Source organism: Lytechinus variegatus, chromosome 11 (genome assembly GCF_018143015.1).
Source record: "Lytechinus variegatus isolate NC3 chromosome 11, Lvar_3.0, whole genome shotgun sequence".
NCBI classification, from domain to species: domain Eukaryota; kingdom Metazoa; phylum Echinodermata; class Echinoidea; order Temnopleuroida; family Toxopneustidae; genus Lytechinus; species Lytechinus variegatus.
In genome coordinates this window covers 24,976,622-24,992,464 of record NC_054750.1, presented here as the reverse complement: position 1 = coordinate 24,992,464, position 15,843 = coordinate 24,976,622, and the positions used below count along the sequence as shown (strand labels likewise).

Below are 15,843 nucleotides of genomic sequence, written 5' to 3'. Positions count from 1 at the left end.
ATTTGAAACTCTCGCCCGGACGAATCAACACCAAACACCAAAATAACAAAGTTATGATTTTCCAATTCATTATGAAAATTTGATGAAGGTTCTCGCGAAATTTTAGGCCAGCAGACTTAGCAGAATCAAACAACTTTCGCGAATTGCATGAAGTGTTTACGTACATGTATACATGTATGCACAGCTAGCTGGCTCAATTTCTCGCGCGAAGGTGCATTGCTATTGAGTAAACAAGACTAAACTTTTTTCTACAAGCTTAAGCGGCGATTTGCGGTTTAGGTGCAATTTGCGGTTTAGGGCCTTAACAGGCGGCGGCGTCAACATCAAATCTTAACCTGAGGTTAAGTTTTTGAAATGACATCATAACTTAGAAAGTATATCACTTAGAAAATATATGGACCTAGTTCATGAAACTTGGACATAAGGTTAGTCAAGTATCACTGAACATTCTGCATGAGTTTCACCTCACATGACCAAGGTCAAAGGTCATTTAGGGTCAATGAACTTTGGCCGAATTGGGGGTATCTGTTGAATTCCCATCATAACTATGAAAGTTTATGGATCAGATTCATGAAACTTAGACATAATAGTAATCAAGCATCACTGAACATTTTGTGCAAGTTTCAGGTGTCATGATTAAGGTCAAAGGTCATTTAGGGTCAATGAACTTTGGCCGAATCATAACTTTGATAGTTTATTGGTCCAGTTCGTTAAACTTGGACGTTAGAGTAATCAAGTATCACTGAACATCCTGTGCGCATTTCAGGTCACATGACCAAGGTCAAAGGTCAATGAACTTTGGCCGAATTGGGTGTATCTGTTGAATTACCATCGTAACTTTGAAAGTTTATGGATCTGATTCATGAAACGTGTACATAAGAGTAATCAATGTATCACTGAACATCCTGTGCGAGTTTCAGGTCACATGATTATCGACTTTGCTCAACCGCCCCTGGTCCACTTGCATCGCCTCAGTGTATCATTTGTCTCCTTACTCCATCTACATCTTTCTAAATGCCATTTGGCTAATGATATCTTTCTCTAACCATTTCCATCTCTTTGTATTTTCTTCTCTCTCGCTTTCTCTTTTCTACATCTTACCTTGATGAATCGACCTCCAGCTTGGAAATTATTTGGAAATATTGAAGTGACAATGACCTGACTCATGAAACTTAACCCTAATTTAATTGGCCTATTTGTCATTTCTGACCTTACAATTTTTCTCATGCAAAGTGAAATGTCCAAAGATACTTCCTGAATATCCGAATATTTAAGTACAAGTTAAAGTATTTTCATACCAGAACTAGAACATACGATTTAGTAAATTAATTGCTTTATTTCAATGAGAGATGGATGTCGTAACTTCCTAATTTACCAAGGAAAGTACCAATTTGTACGTACATTATCAGTGAGTTTAAACCTTATGACCTTATAACAAAACAAGAATGTTACCATATTATTGTAAATCCTCTATATTTGTCAAACATTTTATCAGTTTATAAAAGCAAGGAAAAAAAATCACCACTGACCTGTTTTTAAACCTAAATACATTATCACCCCCATGCAATGTTTGCCATTTTTATAGTTTAGCTTTACTGAATGAATTGAGCCATTTTCAGGTATGTTATTTCTGACATTTGACCCCATAAATCCAATCAGATATTTTCACTCCAATATATACCAATAAATACCAAGCTTGAGGTTGAATCATCATTTGGGGATTTCTCATGTATTTAGAAATAAGTATGTGACCTTGGTTTCTCCCCAAGTAATCAGATCCTTCTCATACACAGTGAGTTTGGAGATGATTTTTCAAGATTTTCAATTGATAGTGAGGATGAAAACAGGAAGGATGGACAACCTATCCCCCAAAAAATTACACTTCTGACACCAATGTTTAGTGGGTAAAGAGATGACAACCATTTCGTTTTTAAATTTGTTGCCTGGCTAGCAGTAGAGCATTAGCTCTTGCGCAATGAAATGTGTAAAATGTGCGCAAGCGGGTCAACGCCCTCCTGCCTGACCATCAGGAATGGGCATTGATGTACATGTACATCCTAACGCCCTTGTGCCACCAAGGCAACAATCAAGGTTGAATGCTCCCCCCCCATTTAGCACCAACACACAATGGATAAAGGGGATACTATTACTCAATATATCATTTTCATTTATTTCATATACATAACAAATAACACTGTAGTCATTACAGGGATTAATCACATACTCGTTTGGAACAAACAGTTCATAAAGCAAGAAGCAGAGATAAGTTAGGAGGTCACTCTGGCCAATGTAACAATGTTCATCACAGTTGAACAGTTACTCAAGATTTATGCAAATAGATTTACATAACTTATGTATTCTTCTAAAGTGCTTGCAAGCATTTTAACACAGGCTGAAGCAGTACCCATGAACGCTCACTCCATACTGAAAAGAGGAAGTAAGAAAGAGATATCACAGCAACCGATACTAAGAATTCAATCTTCAATATCCAAGGTTTCAGTGTTAAGAGTTTTATCATTTGGTGTGGTATGGTGATTTCGGTAAATAAAGTAATATGAATCTTCGTTCAGATGAGTAATTAGATCACAATCATCATTCCAAATTCCATTTGTGTGTGAAGGGTGGGGTCAGGCTAGGGATCTCTGCTTCATGAATTCTGTGTGAAAAAAAGAGAAAGAAAACGGGGCACAAACATGAGATCAAGCTTCAATCAACACAGACATGAAAGAGTGAAAGGTCAAGACAAAAGAGAAATAGATATGTAAATACTTGTACAATCCATCATTGAATACAGTGTTTTAATAGAAATAGTAATAATAGCTGGATTTATAAAGCACTTTTTGCCAGAGGATGCAAAGCGCTGCTATTATTAACCCAGCTTTAGCTCGAGCTACCATCACCAGCGCTCAGTGCATGCATAGGAATTACTACTGCCGGGTACCCATTCACCTCACCTGGGTGGAGTGCAGCACAGTGTGGATAAATTTAGTCTCTTTCTTCGTGAATTATAGACTCAATTAGGCAAGAGGAGACAATTCCAAAACACCATCAATAGTCTTCTAAAATTCTTACAATTCCAGTGTTCCAGCAAAACGGGTGCTAATAACGCAAGTAATGTTGATTAACTCTTTGCTCGCTTTGTTCGACTAGAATCACAAACAGGCGGCTGCCAATTTCTACTAAAAGTCACATTCCATTCAACTTTTGTACACACAAAGCTTTTCTTTATAATAAACCAATCAAAAGCTATTGTCAGCAGAATTACATGTATCAAGTCCATAATAATAATAATAATATAGGATATTTATATTGCGCACATATCCACCTTGTTAGGTGCTCAAGGCGCTCCTATATTACCCGGCTAAGCTAGGCGTTCATAGCACACACAGCTTCTTAAGGAATTACTTCCTACCGGTACCCATTTACCTCACCTGGGTCGAGTGCAGCACATCGTGGATCAGTTTCTTGCTGAAGGAAATTACGCCATGGCTGGGATTCGAACCCACGACCTTCTGTTTCAAAGTCCGAAGACTAATCCACTGGGCCACAACGCTCCACATGCAAATCCCCTCTTCAGGTTGCACCTTGAAATTAATGTGGCACAGGAGTGATTCTGTACATGGCGGGCATAGAGTTAACTCTATCTGAGAGCAAGGAATTTGATTGTTTTATATTTTACTTTAGCCTTTTGTTTTGACACTATATCAAGTTTTAAAGTCAAACCTGAAATCAAGAAAATACATGTAAGTCTATAGGAGTCGACTATGCAAGTCATATTTATTACATCTTTATGAGAATTCAATGTTATGTCTTCTGTGCCTCTTGTACAGCTAGCCAATTGATGCATGGTGCCATCCAAGCGAAATAGATACCTGTTATTATTTTAGTGTTTTTTTACACCCTTATAACGTTACGTACGTTACAGAACATGCCCTACCTTGAAAAAGACACCTTTCTTACATGTTTCTGGGGTCGCGCATGGTATCCACTCGTCAATCTCTTATCATTGTTTGCATCACTTTATAGGACAAGGTACAATAAAGGTACAAAATAAACATATGAGACGAAATACAGGTGATGAAAAATCGCAAAAGAGACCCAAGTTCCTGGCCATAATACCGTCTCAAGCAGGGCAAAGGAACATCCAATAAAAATAACACAATCCCGCTATTACTCGGTTCAAACTTAATTTTGAGAACAAATTTCTGTGGTGTACAAGGCTTTCAACTCAAGCAAAGTTATTGTATGGCAGAAACCATTCAAACATACCTTAAAAACAGGCAGGTGATGTAAAAGTATCTACTTGTTGACGGCAGCGTCCATTGCTTCGTGAACTTCCACAGCAATTTGAGCCTCAGCGCGGGCAAGGTCTGTGGCTGCTGCAGCCAGCTCCTGTTGGGCCTTGGTCATTCCTTCTTTGATTGCCTGGACAATTAAAAAAAAAACACCATAGATTTATGAAATACGCGCTCCTGTCCTGCTCACGGGCAACATACATAAAGAGCACATCTCAACTGCTTGGATTCTATTTGCTAATTCCTTTTCTATGCTTCTTAATTTACATGTATATATAGCTTTTCATTATACCAGTCACATTCATTTATTCATGTCCCATTAATTCATCTATCTACATTTCCTCTTCTTACACTCTGTGGAGATTCAAATGATTTGTATGTGGAAGACTTGCAAATGACACAATACATGTGAAAATCAATTAAAAAAGATGTTTTTAATCAAGTTATGAAAAAAATCAACATTGTTACATACATGTACACACTAGTATGTACAGAAATCAAAAGTACTTTGCACCAATAATTACAGGTACATGTACTAAAAACAGTGATGGTTTTAACCGTGATAAGGGGGGCTGATTCAGCCCCCCCCCCTCGACATTGTCCACAGTGCAAATTTCTTTACCACGTCGCTAACTGACTTTTAACTTTCAAGTCTCGCGCAACTTTTGAGACCAAATTGTGACCCCTGCTTCCGAAATTACACATTTCGTGAGTGCATTCAGACCCTAAATGACAAATCCAATGCAAAATTGTTTCTATAGCCAAAACTCATAAATGTATCATTATTTTTACTTTTACTGATTTAAATCAATCATTTTCATGGTCAAAATAAAGTCACCAGTAATTTCCAATGAAAAAAACCCCAAACAGGTACATAAGAAATTTAGAAAACAACAAAACACAATATACATGTAAGAAAATAAATGTGATGTTGAAATTTTGGTCAAGTGCATGTGTTCAGATTCCTAGTAAAGGGATCGTTTTACTTTGTGAAAAGCCGTTTAAAAAAAATTCTAAAACTGAGCTGAAACACGGGTATGAGTGCCTGTATTTGTCCACAAAAACCCTGAAACAGACCGAAATATACATGTAGGATGAAAAACTCTAATTGAGGTACAAATACACGGAGCAATTTAATCATTAGAACCAACTGTAACTGGTTACATGCATTATGCCATATAAGGGATTCTAAGGGGCATGATGAAGTTCCAGAAAAATATGTGGGTAAAAGATACCTGTATTTATAAAAGGACAAGTCCACCCCAACAAAAACTTGATTTGAATAAAAAGATAAAAATTCAACAAGCATAACACTGAAAATTTCCTCAAAATTGGATGTAAAATAAGAAAGTTATGGCATTTTAAAGTTTCGCTTATTTTCAACAAAATAGTTATATGAATGAGCCAATTATATCCAAATGAGAGAGTTGATGACATCACTCACTATTTCTGTTGTATTTTATTATATGAAATATGAAATATTTTTATTTTCTCGTCATTGTCATGTGAAATGAAGTTTCATTCCTCCCTGAACACGTGGAATTCCATTATTTTAACATTTTGTGCTTCAGGCAAGGACGTCCTAATCGTCAAATTCGTAAAAATTGAAATATTGTATAATTCAAACAATAAAAAACAAAAGAAATAGTGAGTGAGTGACATCATCGACTCTCTCATTTGGATGTAACTGGCTCGTTCATATAAATATCTTGTTGAAAATAAGCGAAACTTTGAAATGTCAAACTTTCTTATTTTACATCCGATTTTGATGAAATCTTCAGCATTGTGCTTGTCTGATTTTTCTCTATTGATTCAAATCAACATTTTTCTGAGGTGGACTTGACCTTTAAACATCCCTCCTCCCCCCTTTACTCCTGGTCAAGGAATTACCTGTGAATCTAGATCCTCCACCGGGGCAGCCATCTCAGCCAGAATCTGGACAGATGAGTCATCATTGACTGTGACCATACCACTGCTCACTAAAGAACAAGGGCAATTAGAAAAGGTTTGCAATTAGAGTTGACATGGCTTACAGAGTTCTTATGTTATCATTCTCTCTGCTCCGCTATTCTGCATGGCATACATGTACATGCTATGTCTACAAATAACCAATCCCCTCCACACTCTGCCACCAATCTTTGAGCACAGATTACCCTTGGTTTTACACTCGAGCCAGGACAAAGGAAATGGTCCAGTTGTTCTGGCTACATGTAGTTCACTCTGGGCCCGAATGCATTTTTGAGTGTAATTACACAAAAAGATTGCTGACGGCTCTCACATATTTACACATATGAACTGCATTACCGAGACATCATATTGTCCCATTCAAATGTATTCCATTTCATTTGATTGCATAGTAACGAAATACATTTTCCAATCATTTGCTTTACATTGACTTTACATACTGTACATAACTTACAAAGCATTATAAGGCTTTATTGTGCCTTCAATACCAATGAATAAAACCTGACTGAACTTCAACAAACTAATTGCACTTTAGTGTTACGGGGAGCAATTCATGAAAAGTTAAGCCAATCATTTTCACAGACTAATGTGCTTTCAGCTACTCAGATGCAAGAACTTGCAGCAGCTTATAACAATATCAATTAAAAAAATCCCTTTTTGTTTTATGGAATGCTCCCCAATGTTAGATAAGCATAAAGAGCAGGCACGAGTGACGAGTCACCCAAACTTTTTTCTTTGACCGGTGACCGCCCAGGATTGTATTCGGCGGAGAGCGGTGGACCACCAAAATAAAGAAATACATCAGAAATTCAGTGCCACCTAAGACTTTAACAACCACATTTGGGGTCTTCATTTCCTTACTTTGATCTGTTTCAAAACTATATGATACTATATTTCCAATCCTTAAATCAACCATGAAGAGCTGTGAAAATAAAACCAACTACGAGGTAGGAATTGTCAATTTTCTTGCTTTATCGGTCCAAAAAGTCATAACCCATGTGCATTCATGCAGCCATTTTGCTCTGTTTGCGACCGCGATCCATAGATACAGCAATTCTGCAGTGTAGTAACTAAGAGTGCAAACAATGCAACAAGAACAAAATGATGCATCCATGCCACTGGGATTACAATTGGTGAGGCCATTTTGTTCTGCTTGCGGTGGTGATCGATCAACATCACCGCAATTCTGCAGTGCAGTAATAAAAGCGCAAACAGAACAAAATGGATGCGCCCATGCAACTGGGATTTTAACGTTTCTGGCTGGTTAATTCAAGCAAGAAAATTTGGTACTATGATAAAGTTTGGACATACATGTATACATCTAGATAAAAAATAAAGGAATGAGAGTGTTTGATTTTCTCAGTTCTTGGTGACACAAAAGTTCTCAAGTTCTTTCTTTACTTTAGAAGTCCATTGGTCTGGAAGAGATTGCACCAGTGATCCAAGGTCATGGATGGTTCAACTCAGGCCTAACAAAATGGTCTACAATAATTTCAAAAAATGCAACAAAATCATATCCAACTGGCATAGTCCTGTGGAAGAAATCAGAAGGAACAAATAAATAAAGTACGCTGCCCCACCCCCAATCCCTTCATTCTTGATTGACAACCAATCAAATATCGGTCTATAACTTCTGGATGAGGAGAAGAGCATAATTTTGAGGCCTTTGACTTACCAAAGAATTTGCTAATAGAACCGTCATCCTCCGTGACTAGGACCGTGCCAGGTTTCAAAACAGCTAATGATGGTACATGTTGAGCAAGAATACCAAAACTTCCAGTGCCTGAAGGAACATCAACTTGCTTCACACTCGCATTTGAGTAGAACATCTATGAAAGAAAGAACAAAGCAGGAATCACAAGTACCCTATAAATTACAACTTTCCTATCTCTGGATTTCATACAAGCTGTTTATAGTAAAAAAGTCAAAAACATTTTTATGCAGGCTCTTTATGTGTTCAACAGACTTTGAGAAAACACAGTAATTGATGATTACAAAATATTTAAAGAGGTTTCAACTTTCAACACATCCAAACCACATGGATTTTCAACTCCCACAAGAAAAAAAATCATGCTAATCGAGTGATCGCAATTGGCTTGCAAAGGTATCGGCCTGCCACCAGAATGATATTGCACAACATGTCTATCAGGATCACCCTTGGGGCTCCATTGTTTTTTTTTAACGTGAAAATGACAGGCTATGGTTTTTTGTAAGAAATTCATATGGGGTTCTTTAGGGATGAGTCAAAATGTTTAAACGCTGTTCAAACAATAATTATAAGCTTAAATGTTTACCCGTTCTGATAACCGTTTGATGGCATGAAAAAAAACACTTCCCCAAAGTTGCTGAAATTTCAAACATCTTTACATCCATATTTTCCAAGTTTCCCTGAAATTGTATTTATTTAGTTGGAAACTATCAAGAAAATCAACAATATTAATTTCTTTCCTGACTCATCTTGGGACTACAAGATATTAGTACACTCGGTCCATATCATGATAGTCTACATGTGGGACTACAATTAACATCTCACATGTATTCACTGCAACAACCCTGCCTATGGTGAATCTACATGTAGATCTATGCAGTACACAACACACACTTGAACAAATCTTTAAACATTAAAATATAACCCAAAATACTAATTTCCATACAGTTGTAACTTGGGTATCATTTTTGTTTTCATTTAACAGAGCACTAAACAAAAAGATTTTGAGCATATTTTTGTATAGACCCTCTATTGGTGGAAAGTAAAATCGCAAAAAAAAATTGTCATTCAACAATCCCTAATTTACATTCAGAAAAAAAAATTAAAAGAATTCAATTTACTTAAGAGCCAAGTTATGATAAATACATGTAGATGCAATGGAAACTGACAGTGTCAAAAAATTAAGCAGTTGACCCCAAGAGCACGAGAAACTAATAACTTACATGTATTTTACCACACATAGCGTCCTGACAGAGAACAAGGTTATATCATAACCTTGTTTATGAGTGCGCTAGCTGTTTGAAATAAAAATTTTGGATTTTACATCAAATATGTCAAGAAACTGTTATGCCAATTGTATTCATAAAATGTTAATTTTTATTCCGGCACTTTGTTTCACCCATTAAAGCCTTGCACAAACCACTGTTACGAGTCCTAAAGCTATTCTTCCATTTGTGTAGGAGGGCTGGGGCTTGAAAATATCAGAAAATGTAAAAAAAAAAAACCTCAGACAAATTTTTCAGTCTAAGTTGTGGTGAAAACATCAAAAAATGTTTTAACAATTCTGCAAAACAGCAGATTTTCCAATCTACCTTGTGGTGAGCACCACCCAATCCAAATAACAATGAAATATGCATGTATAGACTACAGTCTACAAGACTACAATTGAGACACCTGTAGTCAAACAGCAGAGTGAACTTTCACCGCAGTGGATAGAATATACACGCATTGGCCGATAAATACCTCGATGCTAAAATATCCCGCTTGTCAGACAACGTCAAGCGGGATTTAGCATTGAAGTGAGATTCATATTTATTGGCCAATGCATGCATTTTTTATCTAGCACCGCTCATGAAGTTTCAGCCCTCGATAAATAGGGCTATTTCTGTCAGGGATATGCTCCGCCGAGACGTTGTCTGGCTCCACATCATCCCTTCTGTCAATAGACCGATGATGGCCATTGGGCTCATAATGGTGGAACAAACAACCGTCGCATACAGCGTATACGTCAGCACAGCTACAGCTGAGCGTACCAACGTGCCAGCCAATCCGCCGGCACGTCCACTTGCCCAGCTGTAGCTGACAGTGATAGAAGAACCTGGCTGATCCTGATCTGTTTGTCATCAAAGTTCGCTATTTTCCAGCATACCCTTGTACATGTATTTTTCAGAAAGGTGGTAAGCTGATTGTATTTGATGTAAATTTATCTTTATTATTTCTTTCTTTTTCCCCCCATCAAAAAGCAAAATTAGGAGTAATCGAGGGGGCTGTAAAAGTGCGCACTTTCTCCATAGAGGCTGTAGTTAAGCAGGGGTTTATCCACCATTACGAGCCCAATGGCCGTCATCTGTCTGTGTAGGAGGACAAAAAAAGTTCTGTGAGTAACTGCTCATGAATCATAAAATACTTGCAACGGCCGATAAATATCATGAATGGTATTCATAAATGATTCAAGACATTTATTGGCCACTGCAAGTATTTTACGATTCATATTGGCCGATGTAATTGAAAAAAAAAGTTGGCACTGCTCATATTGTCGCTCTCTAAACGCATCTTGTGGCTAGGTGCTATGATAACACAAATGGCAAGATGGTGACAATAACAGACTGTAAGTAAACGCCCCTGCTCTTAATTATTTTTCTTTACTTTTACAATAAATTTGAATAAAGCACCATTAGTGCTTGTGCAGGGCAAATCATAACAAAAATGGCCGATCGAGACTGGGGTAGGAGAAAATTTTTCGTTTTTTGAGGTTCCAGTCTGTGCCCCGATGGATGTCAGGATTCTTTCACTCGATAGACCTTCATCCATATAATCGTGATAAGTGCATAATTTCTGTTTTCATAATTTATCTAGCTAGATATTTTGACCATAATCTACCCTTGTCCCGTGAGTATGGGTAAATACACGATGAGCTCCTGGGCTCCCTGGGCTATCGTACCACCAGCATGAATCAGGGACAACTCGGACCACGGGACATCTCGGACCCGTGGTCCCACCCATTACGAGATTTATTTCCACTAATTTGCGTCTATTTTTCCGTCATTTCGAAATTTCTTGTAAAGATTTTCTAGATATATGGTCTGATGGTAATGTTCTTCACTTTCTATTACTTTTTTTTTCGCTGAAATAAAAAAAAGGTGTAATTTTAGGCGTTTTTCGACAGCTAACGATTCCCATAGGTGCGCGTGTATTAACTGTGTCAGTGCTCGGCCCCGCTCAACAACTGACTTGATTTTGTGATAATTTCTCCTTAAATTACCATTTTTATCGCAGAAGATCAAGATGGACTTTATAGTAACTCCATTTTCTCATCACAAGGATAAAATTTGGTGTATTTGCACGATTTTGTGAAAGTTTTTCATCTTTTCTCTCTGGTCACAAGAAGCAAACAACCGATGAACCGTCTGCTTCTCTTCATCTCAACTCTACGTAGCTCGGCCGCCTAAACTTGCGGGGTGGTATTCAGCCCAAATCCACAATGGAAGTGGGCGTGCACAGTGAGAGAGCTGAGCTGGACTGAGTGAGAGAGAGTGAACTAGAGCTTAAAGCTTGGCAGTCTCATATAATCATATTGGCTCTGCCTTTTTTTTTGTAAATATTTATATATCTATATACCCTTTAGGCCTAGTCCAGCTCAGCTCTTTCACTGTGCATGCCCACTTCCATTGTAGATTCGGGCTGAATCCACCCTGCCAGTTTTGTAGAGTTGCGATGAAGAGCAGCGGACAGTTCATCGGTTGTTTGCTTTAAAACTTTAACAAAATCGTGCAAATACACCAAATTTTATCCTTGTGATGAGAAAATGGAGTTAGGCCTAATGGAATACAATAAAGTCCATCTTGATCTTCTGCGAAAAAAATGGTAATTTGAGGAGAAATTATCACAAAATCAAGTAAGTTGTTGAGCGGGGCCGAGCCAAGCACCAACACAGTTAATACACGCGCGCCTATGAAGCCTGGAGGCGTCTGGGGAGTAAAGTCTTCTACCTACGTAGGGTTACTCCCCTAACGCCTGGCCTTGCTTTACATGCCTGGCTGTAGAGGTAAGGATTACCCGTGGTGAACCTAGACCTAAATCACCAATTTTATTTTTTGTTTTTCGCCCAAAGTTATTGGCAAGTTTTATGTTTACCCGCATTTTTTATCAGTGGTTCAGTGGTTGAAGCGGGACATTTTAGCACTTTTTAATCTAGCATCGCTCATGATTTTGCCGCCCTCTATACGCTTCACGCGACTAGGTTGCATTAACAATGGTTCAAAGATGGCGATGACAACAGATGTGAGTAAACACTCTTCTACTTCTGTTTTTTCATCGCATTTCTGCGATATTTTTTAACCATCACTATCCATATTTTGCCCACCCGTGGGTTCAAAGCATCTCGCGTGCGAAGGAATATCAGTCGTATGCACGTGACACACACGACACAGTTAAAGTTTGCTGGGCTTTTGCCCACATAAAATATGACTTAAAATTTCATATATCACATTCTGCTATGACACTTACCGAATCATTTAGATCCTTCCGTGACTTCTTGAAGTTTCTTTTAAAAAACATGTATATTTTCTTGATCTTTAGTGAAGATTTTACCGAGATGAAATCTGCTCAGCGCGGATATCAATTTTCGCCTTAAGAGGGCGCGCGATTTATATTCAGATCAAAGACACGACAAGGGAAAGACTAGGCACCTACACTATTTCTACACGCAAATCGACGCAAGGCATTACGCGAAGTCCGTGAAGTGTCCAATCTTTTCATTGTATAGACTTTGGGATACCGTATACGTATAATTGACGTTCGTTGTGTGTGTATTTGAGTTTTATCAGACGTGTATCAATCAGATATGATTATTTACGTCTGGGACCGACCTTTAACGTCACCATCCGAAAGACGTGACCAGGGCTCGAACCTCTGCATCAATTTGTAACTTCCCCACAGCTTGGATTACAGCGCAAGCCACAACGCCCAGTGAATTATGGCGCAGTTCGTTAATGCTTGTACTGCTGGTTTCTTTCCAGGCACGTATATTTTTCTTCTTTTTTTTTTTATTAGTCATCTTTTTAAATTCATTGCAAATAAGTGTTATCATCACCAACAATAATCTTTAATTATGTTTTTGAAGGTATTTCATTCATTGATGCCCATAATTAGTAAATTAATTATAAGGATTGCGCATTCAAAGAATTTAGATACAGTATAAAATTACCGAGGAGCTGAATCAAGGTTGTGAAATTATTAGCGCCAACAACAGGCTTCCTTGTATTTCCGTGGAAGAGACAAGCGAAGTCACTTTTGAGGCCGAGGTAAGCAAAATTTGCTTTTTTTTCATGATTATGATTTTAAAATAATTCCTATTTGTTGCCCCCATTGCAACTTACCGGCAAGAGCCCCGGTGCGTAGCGAGAAGGAGTTTCGTCAAATATTACTTCAGCAATGAAGCGATGTTTGCCGACTACTTCGAAATCCAGGGTCAAACACGGTCTATTGTACGAGGTTAGTACATACTAACCTTGTACAATGTGTGAGTGTATTTTGCCAAACGTTGCCAACTGATATTTTTACGCATAAGTGTTAACCTCAGATTCTAAACATAACTAGCAGTAATTTGGTGCATTTGTCAGTAGAGGCGCACGGCCAATATGGGAGACTCTCTCCAATAAGGGAGACAATCTCCCATATACTTGCTTTGCAAAAGAACAAAAGAAACAAAAGTATGATTTTTTCCACCCAAACTTTTGTTCCACCGAGGTCAGAAGCCCAATTGTTTTGTGTGTGGATGACAACAAAAATCCTTATGAAAACAAAAGTAGACGGTGAATTTTTATAGTAGATGGTGAAAAGGGGTAATATTTCATGAGGAATCTGCTTATCACATTTTTATTTGCTGCCAAGGTAATCCTTTTTAAGCAAATGTAAACAAAGAAAATTGGTCTCCAAAACTGGAGACTGTCTCTGAAATTGGATACCCAAATTCTTTACAAAAGTCTCTGATATTGGAGATAATTTCCCACATTGGAGACAGTCTCCAATATCGGCCGTGCGCCTCTACTGATTAGGCGTAGGAAGGTGTAAGAATTACTAAAATTAATAGAATTGTCGTGATTTCAGTTTAAATGAAGAAGTACATGACATATCTAAAAAATCATCATCATCTGATTGCGTCCTAATCCTAGTCCTAGGCTCAAGACTAGGCTAAAATTACACTTTTTTTTATTTCAGCGAAAAAAACTAAGTCTAAAGTGAAGAACATTACCATCAGACCATATCTCTAGAAAATCTTTACAAGAGATTTCGAAATGATAGAAAAATAGACGCTAATTAGTGGACAAAAAATCTCGTAATATGGGTGGGACAACTCGGCCCGCGGTCCGAGATGTCCCGTGGACTGGTCCGAGTTGTCCCGACCCCCACCAGCATGAACATGATCAACACACATAGCACAGATTTTAATACATGGGACTGAACAACAAAATGTGATTTTCGAACCTTTCCTGGGTAGCCAAAGGAAAATGACATTTGCGTCGGCGCTGATGCCTTAGTATCATCAGCATAGTTTCTACATGGTTGACATATCCTTACAAGTTGCCTTTGTGATCGCAACGCCCCCGAAAGTCTAGTGACACTTCTCATGAGCGACATTTTTCTAGCAGAGTTGGACCCTCAAAAGTGAAAATGGCGATTTCGGTAAAGTGCACCCAGGATGCAACGCGCGCACTGCTCCACTGATGATCCATCCAATGAAATCTATAATTCGTGGAATGGGAACACCACTAAATGATTCAACAGAGGAGTTCCGTCCGCCATGACGACCACCCCAAAGGAAAGATTTGGGAGGCCTATGGGGAGGGGGGGCTCTGGGTGAATTATGGCGCAGTTACAATTTCCCGTATGATGGCAGTGAGCTGAGTCGAGAACAGCCGTTTTAACATTTTTCTACCACATAATATATACAATATAATAATCTAAATTATACCTGATAATTTTTTGTTTTTTAATTATTTAAACAAATAGCAGAAAAATCATATATATACATATATATCGACATAATGCATTTTGAAATATGGGAAACCTTCATCTTAAGCTTAGAGCTTGAAATTGATAAGGGCCTCAAAAGGAAAGGGGGGGGGGAATCAGACAAACAGTGCAATAAACATTCACACATAAAAATTATACGGGGTACCCCCGACCAATTTGGCTATAAAACATCAAATGGTTCAGGCCCGTTAATTGGTCCAAAGTTGAAAGTGGTAAAATATGATTTGAAGTTCATGAATATGATACAATTTATCTAACTAAGAAAATAATAAGAGCACGCATTAGCGTACCTACGGGGAAGGGGGGGGGGGTAGACTGCCCCCCCCCCCTCTGAGCAAGGGACGTATCCCTGCCCCCTCACATGACGAGTCACAACTGATCCCTGACGAGCCACAAGTGGCCGGCTCCTTTGAACTTGAAGACCTCTATTCTTCTTTCTTTTTTTGCTTGTCAATTTTTTGTCTGGTACGAAATCCTTTATTTGTGGTTGCAGACCTTTTTTTTCCTTGTCATTTTTTTTGGCGGACAAATTTGCCCCCACCCCCTTGCGAAATCCTAGGTAGGCCACTGGCATAAGATGGTGGAATTTTCGGATGTATATTCACCTGAAAACGGGACCTTGCGAAAATTATGGCAACAATGATTCCAGCCCAAAGCGGCAAGCTGTAATTTTTATTTATTGACTTGAAAATGGGGAATTATGTGTAAGCACAATTTGTAGCTCTGTCAGATGATATCAAAGAAAATTTCGAATTCCCATTAAACATGTTAAAAGTGAACAAAAATAATGGCAAAGAAAAATTCTTTTTTTGTCGAAAGGTGTTAGATCCATTTCAGTTT

At 38.2% G+C, this 15,843-nt stretch overlaps 1 protein-coding gene across 1 annotated transcript; it reads right to left on the bottom strand.

The window, feature by feature from the left end:
* Positions 1-2,150: 2,150 nt before the first annotated feature.
* Positions 2,151-14,687, bottom strand: LOC121424047 (ATP synthase subunit delta, mitochondrial-like). The gene is made up of 5 exons (XM_041619626.1): positions 14,455-14,687; positions 7,936-8,089; positions 6,186-6,274; positions 4,270-4,425; positions 2,151-2,656 (listed from the first exon to the last, which is right to left on the bottom strand). The coding sequence occupies exons 1-4, from the start codon at positions 14,605-14,607 to the stop codon at positions 4,300-4,302; spliced, it is 522 nt and encodes a 173-aa protein (XP_041475560.1). The 5' UTR covers positions 14,608-14,687; the 3' UTR covers positions 2,151-2,656; positions 4,270-4,299.
* Between the last annotated feature and the right edge of the window lie 1,156 nt (positions 14,688-15,843).

Bases quoted from the DNA above. Each gene is read 5' to 3' on its own strand.
- LOC121424047 (XM_041619626.1), bottom strand. From the start codon at position 14,607: ATGTCGCTCATGAGAAGTGTCACTAGACTTTCGGGGGCGTTGCGATCA. The intron at 6,275-7,935 runs GTAAGTCAAAGG...CTTGTTCTTTAG, and splicing joins TTCTATTAGCAAATTCTTTG to TGAGCAGTGGTATGGTCACA. The intron at 4,426-6,185 runs GTAATTCCTTGA...TTAATTGTCCAG, and splicing joins TGGAGGATCTAGATTCACAG to GCAATCAAAGAAGGAATGAC.